Here is a 16,881-nt window from a genome sequence, read left to right as displayed (position 1 = left end):
AGAATGCAGAAAGCTCACGACACATGACATGCTGACCTCGACCCTGTCCCACTGGCATATGTCCACAGTCAACATCCATTAAAGGGCAGGTTCACTTTTCCCGTCTATATAAAACTGAAGAGAGCTCTCTCCCTTTAAACATTTCCAAATGTGATATTAATTGGAGATGTTAAACTTTTTTTCAAAGCCACTGTCCTCTTTTATAGTTTTATCCTACAAGAAATGAAACCTTTCCTGACATCTCTGTTAGAATTGGCGTTTACTTTGTTCATTTTAGATTTGTACTGTTTCACTGAACTCGTCTTATGTATATACAGTATATATATATATATATATATATATATATATATATATATATATATATATATATATATCAAAGAGGGCCTTGAAGATTCAACGGGTTCCTGCTTATCAGGTTAACTGTCACACTGCTCTAAGAACAAAAATATATATATATATATATATATATATATATATATATATATATATATATATATATATATATATATATATATATATATAAATATATATATTTATATAAAAAAAAATATATATATATATAAAAAAAATCATTCTGAGCCCATACTTCACCTGTGAACTGAATAAATACTATGTCTGTGAACTGAAGAGTTCTCCGGTTTGTCCTTGGGCTTCCAACAAAAGAAGCGGGGGTTAATATCTCCCTCGGGTCTTCTTTTTCTTTTACATTACATACATTTTTTACATTTTATTTTACATTAAGTTCCCCTTAAACCTGCAATAAAATGTCTCTTTTTAAGTTGATATGATATCCTTGTTTGCAAACAGTTGCTGTTTACTAACTGAGAAACATTAATTTAGTTATGTTGACCCCCTGATGGATGTAAGCCCAATATTCACTCTTCTTTTAGCTCTATTTTGTTCTCTTTCAAGTCCCTATAGGGACTGTAAAAAAAGATTTTGGCTTTTAGTTCCTTCAACTTTTTTTTAGGAGTCAGGTCAACTAAATTTTGTCATAAAGTTGAGACAACTAGAAATGTTAGGTTTTGATCCACTCAACTTATGTTAAATGTGTGAAATGTACAGTCACCTCAGAAATATGGGCTTGGCCAACTTGTCCAATAAGTTGACTGGTTTCGCACATGCTCAGAACACTGCCCCTGCACAGTCCCCTATGTCAACCTGTGCATGCATGATCGCATGCATCCACTGCCCGAGTCAGCCATTGTTAATTTTCCTCGCCTCATGCTGGACCAAAGCAGGGAATTTTACTTCATTGGAAATTGAACCGGTGGGACTGAGGACTTAAGTTAGTGTCGAAGGTGAGTTCATGATTTTATTTTTTTTTACCATATAAGTTTTCAAATGTTTGACTAAACTTTTAAGAGGGGGGGCCGTCTTTCCTCTGTCTTAAGCTATGCTAGCTAACTCAAATGGCATATTTAATAGCTTACCCCAGTTTAGCTCGTTCAGAGAACGTTGAATAGAGATATATTAGACAGGCTATGGCTCGGGGTAACGTTGACCAGAGTAGACCAGGTTGGAGCTGGCGAGCTTTCAGCGCAGTCTCGGCGAGGCTTTTTGCCACGAAACTTCCGCTACCCCAAGCTGAATCTGTGACGCCTCCCCCTGCTGCGCCGCCACACCCATCTTGGCGCAGGCGATCCACCAAACTGCCAAACTGACCGTGCGCAAGGCTGCGCGGGTCGAAACTTGCATTACGCCGGCTCTGCCACCCTACGAAACTAGGGCCCTACAAGTTGAAAAACGGACATTATAGCAGGTCTTGTCCCTTGCCTTGCATCTACAGTGACTGTGTTTGCTCTTTCCAGACACAAGTAGCTCTCAAGAATCATTTACTTAAGTATTAAACAGTCAACCTCAAGATGCTGTGGCTCATGGAAGTAGCGTTGTGACTTATCGACTGCATTGTGAGCAATGCAAGTTTTCAGAGCCATGCACACTTAAAGATTAGTATAATCACTTCTGATTGGTTGTTTTGTTGTGTCCAGTCCCCACAGATTGGTGTTGAGTTTGAGCATCCTGTCACTGTCCTCACAAGACTTTCCTGCAGTCTGCTTGAGTCCATTTAAGTAAGTGAAGTCAAAGTCCAATTTATTGATAAAGCACATTTCATACGACAAGCGTAAACTCAATGTGGTCTCATTTGTGTTTTGGTATACATTTTTATTTCTATGGCCCTAAAGCCAAAATGCCTTTTTTGATGGTGTTGCAGAACTCCAACCAGAACAAGAGATCTGCAGCAATTCTTGGACTACCATTTTTCTTGAAAGAGGATCCCTCGAACTTGATCAAGTTCTCCAAGGTGTGTTTGAAACTCACCCAGAATTAATGATGATGAATTAATGTGTGATATACTTGATGTTAGAATATATAGTATAATTATAGTTACCTTAAAAAGAAAGTGTAATTCATGAAAAAAGAATGAATTTCAGTTATCACTAAGGCCCCACTAGAATGTGTAGAACTGTAGTTCCCTCCCTCTGGCTGCGTTTTGTTTATTGGTTGTGGGCTATCCTTACCCTGACCCAAATGTCAGAGAAATGGACCACAGCAAAACACATTCGGAGGGAGGGAACTTTGCAGAACTATACTATACACAATCCCTTTGAATGCTAGGGGTATAACACTGTGTTCTACTATACTTCAGGCCACTGACTCTGTGGAGGCACTGGCAGTGATAAAAGGAGTGGATGTTGGCCTACTGATCACCACCGACCAAAATGCGGAGATGACAGCCCAATCAAAGGACATCGTGGATGTTGCAGTATTCCTAGAGGAGCGCATTGTTTTGCGTGAGTTGCGAGATGTACCAAACGGCTTTGCGGTGCTGATTGGACTACTTTACTGCCTGAACATCGATTATCCTAAGGGACTGAAGTACACCTTTGAGGTCATTCAGAAGGTGATCATGGACATTGGGAGCAGCACCTGTTCTGCTCGGGTTCATGGACGGTGCAACAAATTGCTTCAGTGCAGAGTGTAGAGATGTTCTTCACAACAAAGCAGCCGCCATGTCATTGTTACTATAGCACTAGTTAATACATACCCGTTTCTGGTATATTTGCAAGGAATTCACATTTGGGAACTGTTTTAAGTGTCCTGTTTACATATAGGAACAAACACGTTATTTGTTCAGTTTCATACAAAGCTTTTGTGTAATGCTCACAACAAAGTAGCCACCATGTTATTTCTATTCCTGCATTAGTTAAGCCATACCTGTTTCCGGTCCATTTGCAAGGAATTACAATGAATGTGAACATTCATGTGTCCTGTTTACACATAGGAACAAACACGTTATTTGTTCAGTTTCATACAAAGCTTTTGTGTAGCTTTGTGTTATGGAGTTATGCGTGTGTGCCTGTAACTCCAGCATACTCCGCACGTGCACACACACACACACACACACACACACACAACTGTACACAAATATCCCCACAACACACACTGACAAATAAGAAACACACACAGTCTTTCAATGTTTTTCTCATTTCTACAGAAATGTTAATGATTTAAAAAGATGTTTTAAAGTGTTTGAAATGTTTTAAACATGATGGTTAAAATGAATGTTTTCTGAATTTAAGTTTCAGAAATTAATTAGTGTGACTTTAATCTAATGTTCCATTTGGTAGCCGATTGTTTTCAAACAAAATAGTTAATAAAATGGCATTTTCTCCACAGGCTTTGTGTCTGATTTGAATCCCAACCACTGCAGTTAAGAGTAAACCTTTATGATGCATGTTGTAAAAAAATAAAATAAGTTGACTCAACTTAAAATAATTTGTAACCTCGCTGCCTTAACATTTTGATTAAGGCTAACACATTATTTAAGGTAATTTCAATGTAGTTGTGTATTGAAATTACCTTAAATAATTTTTTTGCCTTAATCAAAGTGAGTAGGGATTACTTGAGTTCTGTTGTTGATGCAACAAAAACATTTTTGTCATTTGACTAAAAAAAGAAAGTTCCCAGAACAAAGCAAAAGGTCATGTGAACTTGGTGGTTTAAGTTGGAGAAATTTAGTTGTGAGTTGAAATAACCTTAAATAATTTGTCAGCCTTAATCAAAATTTTTAAGGCAGCGAGGTTACAAATTATTTTAAGTTGAGTCAATTTGGGATTTTTTACAGTGTACTGTTTATATATATATATATATATATATATATATATATATATATATATATATAGTGGTTTCATTTTGGTTTAATTTTCTGAAACCTGATAAGCAGGAACCCGTTAAATCTTCAAGGCCCTCTTTGATTGGTCAGTTAGGTCTTCTAGAATAGATACGCGGTTGAAGGACACCCATACATGTTTTTTATTACATTTCTGTATTTTCACATCAGAGATAACTGACCAGTGAGACTCGATTGCGTGTCCAACCTCTGCCCAAGAAGGTAAAATGTGACCAGTACCCGTACATCGTGCTCTGACTGAGATTCTGTGGGAGCTCATTCATTCTGAGCCCATACTTCCCCTGTGAACTGAATAAATACTATGTCTGTGAACTGAAGAGTTCTCCGGTTTGTCCTTGGGCTTCCAACAAAAGAAGCGGGGGTTAATATCTCCCTCGGGTCTTCTTTTTTTTTTACATTACATACATTTTTTACATTTTATCTTTACATTAAGTTCCCCTTAAACCTGCAATAAAATGTCTCTTTTTAAGTTGATATGATATCCTTGTTTGCAAACTGTTGCTGTTTACTAACTGAGAAACATTAATTTAGTTATGTTGACCCCCTGATGGATGTAAGCCCAATATTCACTCTTTTTTTTAGCTCTATTTTGTTCTCTATCAAGTCCCTAGTGAAATTTCTGCTAATCGCTCCTCTGTGCTCCCCAGTGTATCTGTTGGGGAGATTTTTGGATGAAAATGGCGCCGCGAGAGCAGCAAGAGTGAACCTTAGCTTAGAGGAGTTGAATGATTCGGAATGATTACAGCGGTCATATTAAAATGTTTTCTTTACTATCGCCCATTAATATCAAGATTCTATTCTGGTAGGCATCATTGGTGATGATCACACAGGAACAAAACGTTATGGCCTTTCTTGGCATTAAGTGTATGTTTATGTTTCATAAAGTAAAACACACATCTTGTCAATAATTGTTTATTTTTTATGTTTTTTTACCACTGACCATTGAAAAGAGCAACTGAGGGCACCTTGAAGTGTTTACTCTCTCACTTTATGCAGCCTTGAAGGTCACATTCCTTTGTAAATGAGCATTATTATTATTATTATTATTACTCCTTCCCCCCGTGTGTTAGATGTAAGGATGCAAATAATGCAGCTGGAAATTCAAACACAGACAAATATACTGTAACTTGAAAGGACAACCCCACTGAGGGACACGACCACGAGGCCTTTTCATCTGCTGTCCTACCTTTTTATAAATAGGCCGTAAGCGCTATATCCATTGTCTCACGCCTGTCCCCCGCCGTTTGCATTGTATAGGCTACGGTCCGGCAGTCCTAGAAACAGCCGTCTAAACGTTCTTCATGTTCTTGTGAAACATAACAGGAAAATGTAATCAGTAGTGCACTCCATTTTAAAAGGATGTTGCCCCTATGAATTTCCATTGTTTGAGATAACAAAGACAGCGGTGATCCATTTTGCAGTCTGAAGACATTGTACATGATCTATTCAAACCACTTTATTTGATTTAAGGTGTCTGATTTATACCCTTAAAATATAATCATGAACTTTGACTTTTATATGATACAAAGGAATGCTTTTTTTCATAGACTTTTTTATGATGCACATCCCAATAAGATCAAACAGAATGTGTGAAAATGAAATGCAACGCTACATCTCAGGGGTTAAAAGAGAGCAAGCCAAACAGTCTGCAAAAGATTACTCCCACTGAATCAGCATAGTGTGTCATCCGCTTGCCATATGTTTGTGCTGCAGCATGTGGAAATGAGGGGGGGGGGGGGGTTATGTTTGTTATTATTCAGCAATAAAAGACCTTTGACTGGAAGGCACCACTAAATTAACTGTTAACTGACAAATGTTTTAGTGCCTCAACGGACGGCGTTCATGCTGCTGACTGTACACTTCACACTGGCTGAGAGATTATCTTAACAATTTATGGTCGAGGGCACTGAAGTATATGCTCCTGATAACCTGTTCCTTCCCGGGTCACCTGACCGGACGGATGGTTGCGGTGATTGCATGTGTTCGGCAGGAAAGTGAGAATCAGGGCTTGTTGCTGCTAAGATGTATAGGCATTGTTGCTGTTGTGTCCGCTGATGTTGTAAAATGCAGAATATGTTTTCTAACTTCATAAAAATGCATGCAACTTTTTTACTTTGAAAATATTAGTCGGCATTGCTGTCATTATTTTTGACGTTTTTTTTTTTAATCCAAAGGGGAGATAATGCGAGGTAACAGCAGTCTGGAAAAAAAATGTTGGCCCGAGGTTGTAAAAATCAAATCTCTCTCACACGGACATTCACACGAAACACACAAGACGATAATACTCGCCATAATAACCATGAGAGATGAATGAGTGATCTGTTGTTAACATGCTTGGAAAAACAAAGTCGTGGTCATCAATCGACCGAAGAGAGCGCCGCCGCATGAGAGCTGCAGGACTCAACCTCGAAACTATGAATTATCAGAAAAATCCATCTGATTATTGCAAAACAAAAAAAAACACGTCATTTTGAGCACATATGTTTTTTGGGTTGTTTGTTTTAATGCTCTCTGATGATGTGATGGCTTATTGCTCTTCAGGTTGAGTCATGTACAAACACAGACGTTTGGCTCGGTTCTCGCAGGGGCTGAACCTGTTAATTTAAGCCCACAGGACAGTCGAGGATCTGGGAGCCACTGCGGAGGCAGGAATCATTTCCTCATGGGGGAGGATTTAGGAACAACATGTCTCTAACATAAGCTGCTGTTACAACACCCCTGTATGCAGATAAGATGTGCCCAGTGTACGCTCAGCTGTGAGTTGCATGCGTCCGATTCTCTCTCATTTTAACTTTAACCCTCATTGGCCGTTGCATTGACTGATGCATTATTATTAGAGGTTAAAGGTCTAGATTCATCACAGTCTAATCCTGGGATCGCTGCTTGTGGCTGCATTTTTAGTTCTGACGCCTTCTAACATTCCTCACTGTTGCACGTGGGGATTTACAGCCTCTCACACATTATCACAAGCACTTCTTCTTGTGTTTGGACTGTGAGAAAAAATCTGCAGCGTGAAAGTCAAAACATCTTTAAATCAGCCTCTATGGACCTTCAAAACGGCAGCGGGCGGTTTCCCTCCCTTTTCCAGGGAAAAATCCACAACAGTGAAAAAAAAAAGAAGAAAAGCAGCACGCAACAGTGCGGGGAAGCACATTTCCCAAGGAAGATGTGAAATGTGAAGGATTCCTGTTAGAAAGGTGGGGGGGTCGATAATCGGCGACCTCTCAGAGTTCATACAAGGACTGTTTATCTTCGTTACACGAACAGCCTGAGAGTAATTTCCAACGCACGGTCCAAGAATATGACAAGCAGATTGATATATAACGACGCCAGCGTCACAAAGTGAATAGCAGCATTTATTTTTGGGACAAAGTAATCCCAAGTGAATGAAGGATCACAGGGCGAAATGACATCAGGGTGAAAATCTACGTCTCAAAAAACACATAAAAAGTTAAAAATGGATATTTGGGGGTTTCTGTGCTCCGCGACACCCCGGTTCAACTTTGAGACCACTGATGGTCTGTACAGGATGTATCATGTCCTTGGCCCGACTTGTATGTTTATCTCACTTCCCAATGTTTTAGCACTCAGCCTGACGATATAGAGAGGAAACATTGGAGGGGACGGCCGCACCCCTGAAACAAACACAGGAGGCGATGTTTAACGGGGTCGATACTGACACCATGACGCTCTATGGAGATTCACTTGTTTTTAAATAAAAGGAGGGAAATTATTAGAAATGATCTGTATTGAAGTGTCACACTTGTGTACTGAGAGTCGGTTACTATTTGGGTGAATTCTTAGTTATTTATAGCATCATGTTCATTGACTGAATGGTATTTTCTCCTGATGACCCTTGTCTCACTTGGCCCGAGAACATCTTGGAAACAGGTGGCAGCATTGTTGTCCGGCGTCTGCTTTTCTAATTAAATATGTTCCAGGCCCTGCTCTTTATTTATGTATGAGCAATTGTTTGTCTTTGTTCCAAACAATAACCACACAATATTGAAGTTGTTATCCGCTGATGTAATAGTCATACTAAAAATAACAAGACTGATAAGGTTGTCCTGTGTGCAGTATGACAGGTCAGTTTGTGCACAGCTCAATAATATGTGGTAGATTTAAAATGTTTTGGTCTTTATTTTGTTCTGTGATTTGATGATGTCACTTTACCATGCTGGTATTGCCTTGAATGCCAATTTTTCCAGAGGTCTGCATGACAACAAAAGTGTTTTTGTACGGCAGAAACTTGGAAAATTAAGTCCTTTTACATGCTGGTGCATCTTCGTCGTATTCGTCAAAGTTCAGTAGACTTTTTCGGAGCACATCCTGAGCTCCTTACCAAGGTCACCAAGGTGGGTTTTCTTGAATGAAGACACAACACATGACAATGTAAGATAGATATCAACTCATGTTCTTCAAAGTAACACTTGCATGTAGTATTTTAAAGGAGAGGAGCTGTTGGAGTCGGCCAAGTAGGGTCCAGTTCAGGATTTCCGTCTTCAATTTCATAAATTTTATGATTTAGTGTTGACTGGCGCCCTGCGATGACTGGCGCCCTGCGACAGACTGGCGTCCCAGGTCCTGAGGCTGGGCCTGCTTCCTCTCGGCCCCAAGGTCACACATCTGATCTTGGTCCAAAGCAGTTTTATTTTGATTATTAACCAGTGATTTTCACCACTTATCCATGATAAGAATGCAACAACAGGATCTAACTGTGAGGTAGCAGTGATGCATTATGGACTCACTTCTTTTAGATCAGTGCAAGAGAGTTACATCAACAATCCAGGGTTTGTTTGCAGCAATGCAGGGTCAACTCCAATGCAACTTAATAAATCAACTAGAGGTCATGCATCATTTCTAACCCTGCCATTTCCTGAGGGGGAACTAGTTACACTACATGAATCTGGAAATACAAATCTGGGTTTTCACTTTTCGAAATGATGGATGTTCTGATGGATGTCTGAGTTCTCTGTGGGTTTTGTTGCTCAAGAACACATAGACACATAGAAAAAAAAATGCAAGTATATTTTGGGTGATTGCATTTCAGAGCATGAATGTGAATATATATGTGCCACACATTGATGTTAAAATGGTCACATGCTTAGAGGAGCCCTGAGTGTTGTACAAAATTGTTTCTATTTGTTCCTGGGAAAATCTGGGAAAATCATAAAATTGACAGAAAAACAGAAAAAGAATCGCTTAACGTAACCACCTGGCTCACACTTTCACACTCATTGTGTTAGAGAGGTGTTGTTTTATTGTCTTTTCAGTGCTTGCTCTTTTCTCAGGATGAATGGGTATTTGTGTTTAAAAATAAATAAATAAAGGAGACATGAGCTGCATATGCGTATATATTAGGGGTGTGAATCTTTGGCTTCACAGCGATTCGATTAACGATACAGTAGTTGGCGATTCGATTCAAGGACGATTTTTTTTTTTGGTAACGATTCGATTCGATTCTGTAACTTGTAACCAAAATTCTATATCCATGAAATAAACATGCAATAATACGAGTGAGACTATCTGTATTCTTATGAAAGGTGAAAAAATAACATATTTATTCTATAAAAAAGTAAACCTGCATAATATTTTATGCTGAATACAAAAATGTAATTAAAATATGCTCGGTTATTTTGAACATTTTCAGTAGACTACATGCTGGCAGGGGAGAGAGTGTCTTAAACGTATTAAAACATTAATCATAAGTAAGAATCACGATTCATCCGATTAAATGCATTTATATCGATTATTGGTGAAGCCAAAACTATTCATTCTATTTATTTATTGTAGCAGATCGATTTAGTAGAATCTATAGGACTGACAATCCATTCATCGATTAATCGAATGAATCGTTGCACCTCTAGTGTATATAATGTATTTTTCCTTTTATAGAAATGTTTCATTTTATGTTCTTGACGGAAGGCAATTTCCTTGTATGTGAAAACGTTCTTGGCAATAACCTCTTTTCTGATTCTGATTCTGATGAGGTTCAGCCTGGATTCATCTTTGAACATTACATTCTGTGAGTCCTGGCTAATTGTAGGGTGACACTTTCAAATTATTAGCATTATATTTCCACTTTCAACACTACAGCCGTTATATGATATGAATATAGCAGGTTCACTCGGGAGGAGGGCACTCATTGTTGGCTTGGACTGAGGGACGTTTGTAATGCTGCAGGGAGCAGACATAACTAAACTGAGGGAGTGACGCCCACTAATGGTCACTTTGGAACTTCTCAGGTCTGAACCCTGTCTGCAGAGTATTCTCACGTGTTCCCACCTCGGAAGCAGGATTACAGCACCTTGGCCTTGGACCGACCTCACTGCCACATGTGTGTGACAACCACTTTTCATGAAGGTTTCTACCGGCAGAAGAGGTCAAGATCAAGATCTCCTTCAATGGAACTGCTCCCAGCAACCGGATCAGATACGTGGACGAAATCTAAACACGGGAGGTCAAAGCGCTCATCAATGCGGTGGACGAAACATCGAGTTCACCCAGGAGGATGTCAGAGGGAAATAGACAGAATCTTCAACATCGAAATGTACAGGAAACCCACACACTGATCAATACCGGCTTTTTTTTTTACTCACCCACTGGAACACAAGTTAGGGGTCATCAGGACCCTTCAGCATCGGGTCCAAAATATACCCACAAGTCCAAGAAGCTATTAAAGGTTGAACAAAGAGACACAACCCAGAAAGAGAGGAAAACAAATCCATATTGGTGTCTCTGAACTCAACACCCTGAGGCAAAAGCTCATCGACTCACATGGTGGCAGGCGGGTCAACGACTCATCCAGCACCCATTCACACCCGTGGGTGTATAGTTCACAAATGGCTCAGGACCCACTTGCCCCCCCAGCAAAGATAAAAATATAGAAATGCATTAAATACGTCAATGAATAAATGTGAATGCATGTGTTAAATGCCAACCCACGTTCCTCCTTCACTGCCCGGAGCATCTTCAAAGTTCACTCCGGACGCCAAAAAGTCTTCTCGCTGTCACGCCAGAGACATTACAGACAATCGAGGCATTATGGAGGAAAAAAAACACCATTAATACAACACATTAATAGTGATTTGCTCCTACGTCTTTGCCCAGAAACAAAGAGCTCTTTAAAAATCCACAAAGTTGTGCGAGCTCATTGTGGAGGACAGTTTGTGATATACATGTAGCCAACAGAGGGCAGCAGACCTCTTATCTTGGACCTAATCTCTAGCCTCAAACTGGATGGGTGTTTATATTTTTTATTTCTATAGTTACATTAACTCATTTTGTTTCGGTTTTATGTCAACCCCCTGACCCCGGAGAAGCTATTAGCCTCCGCTTCTCTCTCTGTGTAATTGGATTCATTAGGATGTCACATTCAGCCAACCAGTCAAACTCATAGAGCTGCTGCAGCCCTGAACGCTCCGATCTTCTTACCCAAACTGTGACCAGCGGACTTTTAAATCAGATAGGTAGACAGATTCTTTTATCTGCATTCGGTTGTGGATCTTTTGCTCAATTAACATTTTCCTTTTTAATGAACCAACAAAAACACCCCGAGCTACACCGATTTGATTATCACGACAGAGTCAATACCCAAAGCCAAAGAACAGTGCTGAATAACAAAAAAGTACAACTAATGAGTTTTGATTTTTGTTTCCACACAGGCAGCAAAAAACCCCCCCAAAAAAACAGAGAATATCTGAAATGAGATGAAGCAAAATGGACTTAAAACAAACTTTTTTAAGTTACTTAAAACACAATCAATCGGTTTAATTAAGAGTTAACTTCAAACGCAGATAATTCAATTAAAGGAGTAATACGTAATTCAATAAAATTTTTTAGCTGTAATTCAACAAGCATGTCACCATCACATGCTAGTCAGGGTTAGCATGTTCAGCTGTGCTGACTCTCTCACCTCTGCACCTGGTCGATCACTGAAGTGTGTTTAATAAACTCCCGGTGGCCGTCGGGCGGCATGGAGCTGCTGGGCCCCAGATCCGAGCCTGACGATTCCAGATCAAATCACAAACTCAAATTATTTTGCCAGAGCAAATATAACACAAGCTTGCAGGTTGGTCTGGTCCCCAGGCAACGTTGCCCCCCTCTTCCCCCACTTCCAGATATGATTTGAACTCTCCAAAGTTGTTGTGCAGCTCCTCATTATATCCCAACTTGCTGTCCACGCCCATAAGCTTTTGTAACTTTTTCAATAAATCATTGAACTGTGTTCGATTTTCTCCTTTCCTTTTATATACAGGGCTCACAGGACTCCTTTGGGTGCATGGTCAGTTGCGATTTGCCTTATTCATAGGAAAAGGAAGTTCTGGCCCCAGCTGTAGATCAATTATTCATTTGCTTCACCTCCTATAATTCATCTTTTACCACTGTAGGTGGATTCAGCCCTAGGTGGACCATTTTAGAGATGAGCGACGTTAGTGACTAAAAAAGAAATTTCATACTATTTGTTGAGAAGAAAATAATTTTCTGTTCTAGAAAAAAATCTTTCATAAACACAGCCTTCTCTCACGGGACAATGAATGGATTGAATGCAATTATTTGTGCTTGAAGAAATTATTTGAAATGACACACTGGTGAGCAAGCATATTATTGAGAATAGTGTTTAATTACACTGAACCGACTCTTTTGGAGAGAGAGAAATGTTCTGAGAGGATCGTCGTCACACCAACGAACAGACGATTACCCAAAGGATTCTCGGAGGTAATGTTCTATTATTTCTGCGGCAGGAACAGGATTCCAAGAGGCTATCAAGTGTGTCACGCTCATTTCTCTGGGATGTGCCAATGCACCGAAGGGAAATCAAATGAAATATATAGGCTACATCCAAACTCCTTGTCATATATTGCTTCTTGAAGTTATATTTATGCTTTTATCGACTTTCTGTCGTGATTTTCTTGTACATTATGTTGCCGTTGATGGGATGGATTTGTAAATGTGTTGAGGACTTACTAGAATGAGAAAGAATGTTGTGTTTAGGTTTTTGGTCTTTTCAAGCTTATAAGCAAAGATAAATTCTTTATCACATAAAATTACTTTGATGTGTGTTTATGTTTGTGTGTGTGTGTGTGTGTGTGTGTGTGTGTGTGTGTGTGGGCGGACTAATAACTGTTCTCATAGCCGTGAGATGCTTCTACTGGAGGAAAGGCGCCGCGACTCCAAGCTCTTTAGCAAACATGCATAACAGATTTTCTTCCTCTTTGATGTAGATTTGCAGTTTTAATATATATGGAGGTGGCCGTGGGTATATAGGCAAAATAAAAAAAGTAACCCTAACTACATTTCTGCTTATATCTCGGGAGCGGAGAGTCATAGAGACTAGGGGTGGGTGGCGTCTGACTCAATCAGACCCATTCTGAACACACCAGCCTTTAGCCCGTGTCTCTACCTCTTACTGTTCCAGAGATACAGCCAAAATAAAAAAAGGAAGTAACCCTAACCCTAACCCAGGGGCGTCAGCATCATTTGATATCTGGGGGGTTCTGTTCAGGCTGTTCAGGCTGTAAAAACAATGCACATTCTGGTGCCCTGAGGACAGGTCACACTCACTGCCGGGGGCACATTCTGGTGCATTGTTTTTAGAAGATGTCTCTTCCGTATCTAATGTCTCTTGTTCCTAGAAATGAAAATGAGAATTAAATAGCCCTTTCATTGTTATACTGACATTTTTATAATGCCTTTGTAATAGAAGTTATACAACTGACTACAGAATCAAAACAAGCTTTGCACAGTGTATATCACATAGTGGTATTCACTCATGATAGCCTAAATATTAATCTGGTGGCGACGCCCATGATATAAGCCTTCTTTAAAGTGATATCTTAAAAAAAACTTCATTTCCCACAAATCTTGAGCTCGTCGTGCTGACGTCACAAGGTAGCGGAAACCGGAACGCCGGAAGTTGTTGCCCGTTTGGCCCCTTTGGGTCAGCTCAACCTACAACTGTAAACCAGCAACAGTAACAGTATATGAAGCTGCCGCTTTATCGACATTAGCCGGTTCATTAACGTGTTTAGTTAACTGTTGTGCAGCATGTCTTCGTATCTCGGACACTTTAGCTAATAGCTAAGCTACACGCTAACGTTTGACCCGGTGAACTAGCGCCCCCCGCGGCGGGTGCGGTGTGTAGCAACGACAGCCCCCGGCAGTGAGTGTGACCTGTCCTCAGGGCTTCGGAAGCTAAAGGTATGGTGGACTTCAGAAGTTGTCTTTTTTCATTTTCACATACGTTTGTTCGCCGACGTGTATGCTAACAACAAACGCTGCGGCTACTTAAGGCTGGATTATGCTTCCGCGTCGACACAACGCAAGGGGGCTTGCGGACCCCTTGCGTCCTTGCGGACCCCCCTTACGTCAACGCAAGGGCCTGACGTGTGCCTCCCAAAAATCCTCGACGCGCGTCGAGGCGACGCAACAGCAACGCAACACCAACGCAGCGGCATCGGCTGTGATTGGTCCGCTAACTACATCCGCTGGAGACCGCTATCCGGTTTCCACTCATAAACACCGCCATTTAAACTTTTAAAAGGCTACTTTTATTGTTTGCACCTCGTTTTATTGTTTGCACCTTCTCGCTTTTGCACAAAGAAATAAAACACCAAGTTCTGAAAAATTGTGGACGTTTAAAGCCGGAAAGTAAACAAATACGCTATAACGAAGCTTACGATGATATACGTCAAGAGTCTCGGTCGGTCGGTCAGTCTTTACAAAAAACATAGCGCCCTTTCCCGGTGTGGCATTGAATTGCATTTCGACACGTAAACCCAACGCAGAACCATCACGGTCTCCAAGCAACTGCGTGGCCGTTGCGTTGCCGTTGCGTTATCACTACGCGGAAGCATAATCAAGCCTTTACGCTGCGCGTTGTTGTGACGTCATTGGCGGTACTGGACATGAAACGGTTGAGACAAGTTAGCGCGCTTGGACAGAGATTCGGTGTTATCGATAAGTATTAAGTTCATGAATTAGTTGGTACTTAATTACGTACATATTTTACTATGTAGTCTGTTAGCACTACAGGCGCTAGTTAGCACGTCTGCATAAACTGTGTCTGTTTGGAGTTAGAAAAAAGTAGATGAGTTGTACTTTGAGTCGGTTTCAGAGTCTAAAGTCTAAATTACAAGGACGCAGCATGGTCTGTCCTTTGTACCATTTGTTTTCCCAAAGAAAAAAAGTAAAATTAAGTAACTGTCCACCCTTTAAAACAATAAAAGCCACCATGAAGTTATAATAAACAATGTTGCTGTAGGGCTTTTTTTTTTATTACCTGTTAATCATTAAGCTGGTAAAAAAAAGTGTCAAATTCGGTTTTGCTGTGGTAAAACGTGACATTACTAATACCGATTGATTGTGAAATTCCCCAAATAAGAGCCTCACTCCCTCTATCGTTGCTGCATTGATTTTCCCTAATCATTTCCCTCCTAGTCCTTTCACCATGGCGCTGGCTGGAGTTAGGGTTATCGAGCTGGCGGGCCTGGCTCCAGCACCGTTCTGTGGCATGGTCCTGGCAGACTTCGGAGCCAAGGTGATCCGCGTGGACCGGACAAAAGTCCCCATGTCGTTGGACACGCTAGCGCGGGGGAAACGGTCCGTGGCCATCAACCTGAAGACGCCGGAGGGCGTGGCCTTGCTCAGGAAGCTCTGTGTCCACTCTGATGTGGTCCTTGAGCCCTACCGTAAAGGTCAGATCACCAGCACTGTGGTAGCTGAGCTCGGCAATTCAGAACGGAGTTTGAAGCAATTATTTGACTTCAGTAAAAACACGATGATGTTGTTGATGTTTTCTTGTTCCTGACCCCTCTCAGGTGTGATGGAGAAGCTGGGTCTCGGTCCAGAGGAGCTGTTAAAGGAAAACCCTCGTCTGGTCTACGCTCGGTTGACGGGGTACGGACAGAGTGGCTCTTATGCAGCCGCAGCGGGGCACGACATCAACTACCTCGCCATGTCAGGTCATTACACGCACGCCACTGTTAATGTTGTTTGAAGTGAATGTTTACACACTTTGACTTGCACCACTGGTGGAATGGCGTGTTCATAAAGACGCCGGAGGAGGAGGAGGAGGTTGTTTTATCACAATATCTTGTTGCACGCTGAGTTTTGGTCACCTGAAGCCAAACTTCAAATTAATTCATCGTGGAATTTTCATTAATACGTTGGTGGAATTTTGTTTTGGGCCAAATTGACATCATTTCAGACACGTGACTAACACAACAGAGGTTATTTGCATCTTACTCATTCACATGATTTAACTTTCCGACATATTTTTCAATGAGGTGTGCGTTAGAAAACACTTAGCGTGACCTTGGAAACCTGATGAAAAAGAACATGGCGACTAGAAAACGAGTCGCCATTTAGATGCTATATTGGAATTCAGCATATAAAATAATTTTTGTCTCCTCGTTTCTGTGACAGGCCTTTTGTCCCGGCTGGGTCGTAGTGGAGAGAAGCCCTACGCTCCGCTGAATCTGATAGCAGACTTTGCGGGAGGTGGTCTTAGCTGCGCTCTGGGAATAGTCCTCGCTCTGCTGGAGAGGACAAAGTCGGGGAAAGGACAGATCATTGACGCCAGCATGGTGAGCAATTCGTCAGACTCCAGTCAAGGTGTACCGCGGCATCGGGTTAACAACGACATCTGTGTCTCCCGCTCTGCGGAACAGGATGTGACCGTTATT

General features: G+C 40.9%; 1 protein-coding gene across 2 annotated transcripts in view; it reads left to right on the top strand.

Moving 5' to 3' along the window:
* The window catches only part of amacr (alpha-methylacyl-CoA racemase), a 37,416-nt gene that overhangs the window by 15,906 nt on the left and 4,629 nt on the right, over positions 1 to 16,881 (top strand). The window contains exons 1-4 of one of the 2 annotated variants that reach the window (XM_084035710.1): positions 14,148 to 14,395; positions 15,635 to 15,891; positions 16,015 to 16,158; positions 16,622 to 16,782. In XM_084035710.1, coding sequence (XP_083891836.1) covers positions 15,645 to 15,891; positions 16,015 to 16,158; positions 16,622 to 16,782 — 552 coding nt within the window. In that variant the 5' untranslated portion in view covers positions 14,148 to 14,395; positions 15,635 to 15,644. Of the gene's footprint in view, positions 1 to 14,147; positions 14,396 to 15,634; positions 15,892 to 16,014; positions 16,159 to 16,621; positions 16,783 to 16,881 lie in introns of those variants that run through there. The other variant, XM_084035711.1, reaches the window with a different exon arrangement.

This window comes from Eutrigla gurnardus, assembly GCF_963514095.1.
Source record: "Eutrigla gurnardus genome assembly, chromosome: 19".
Classification (NCBI taxonomy): Eukaryota; Metazoa; Chordata; class Actinopteri; order Perciformes; family Triglidae; genus Eutrigla; species Eutrigla gurnardus.
This window is presented reverse-complemented; position numbering and strand designations above follow the sequence as displayed.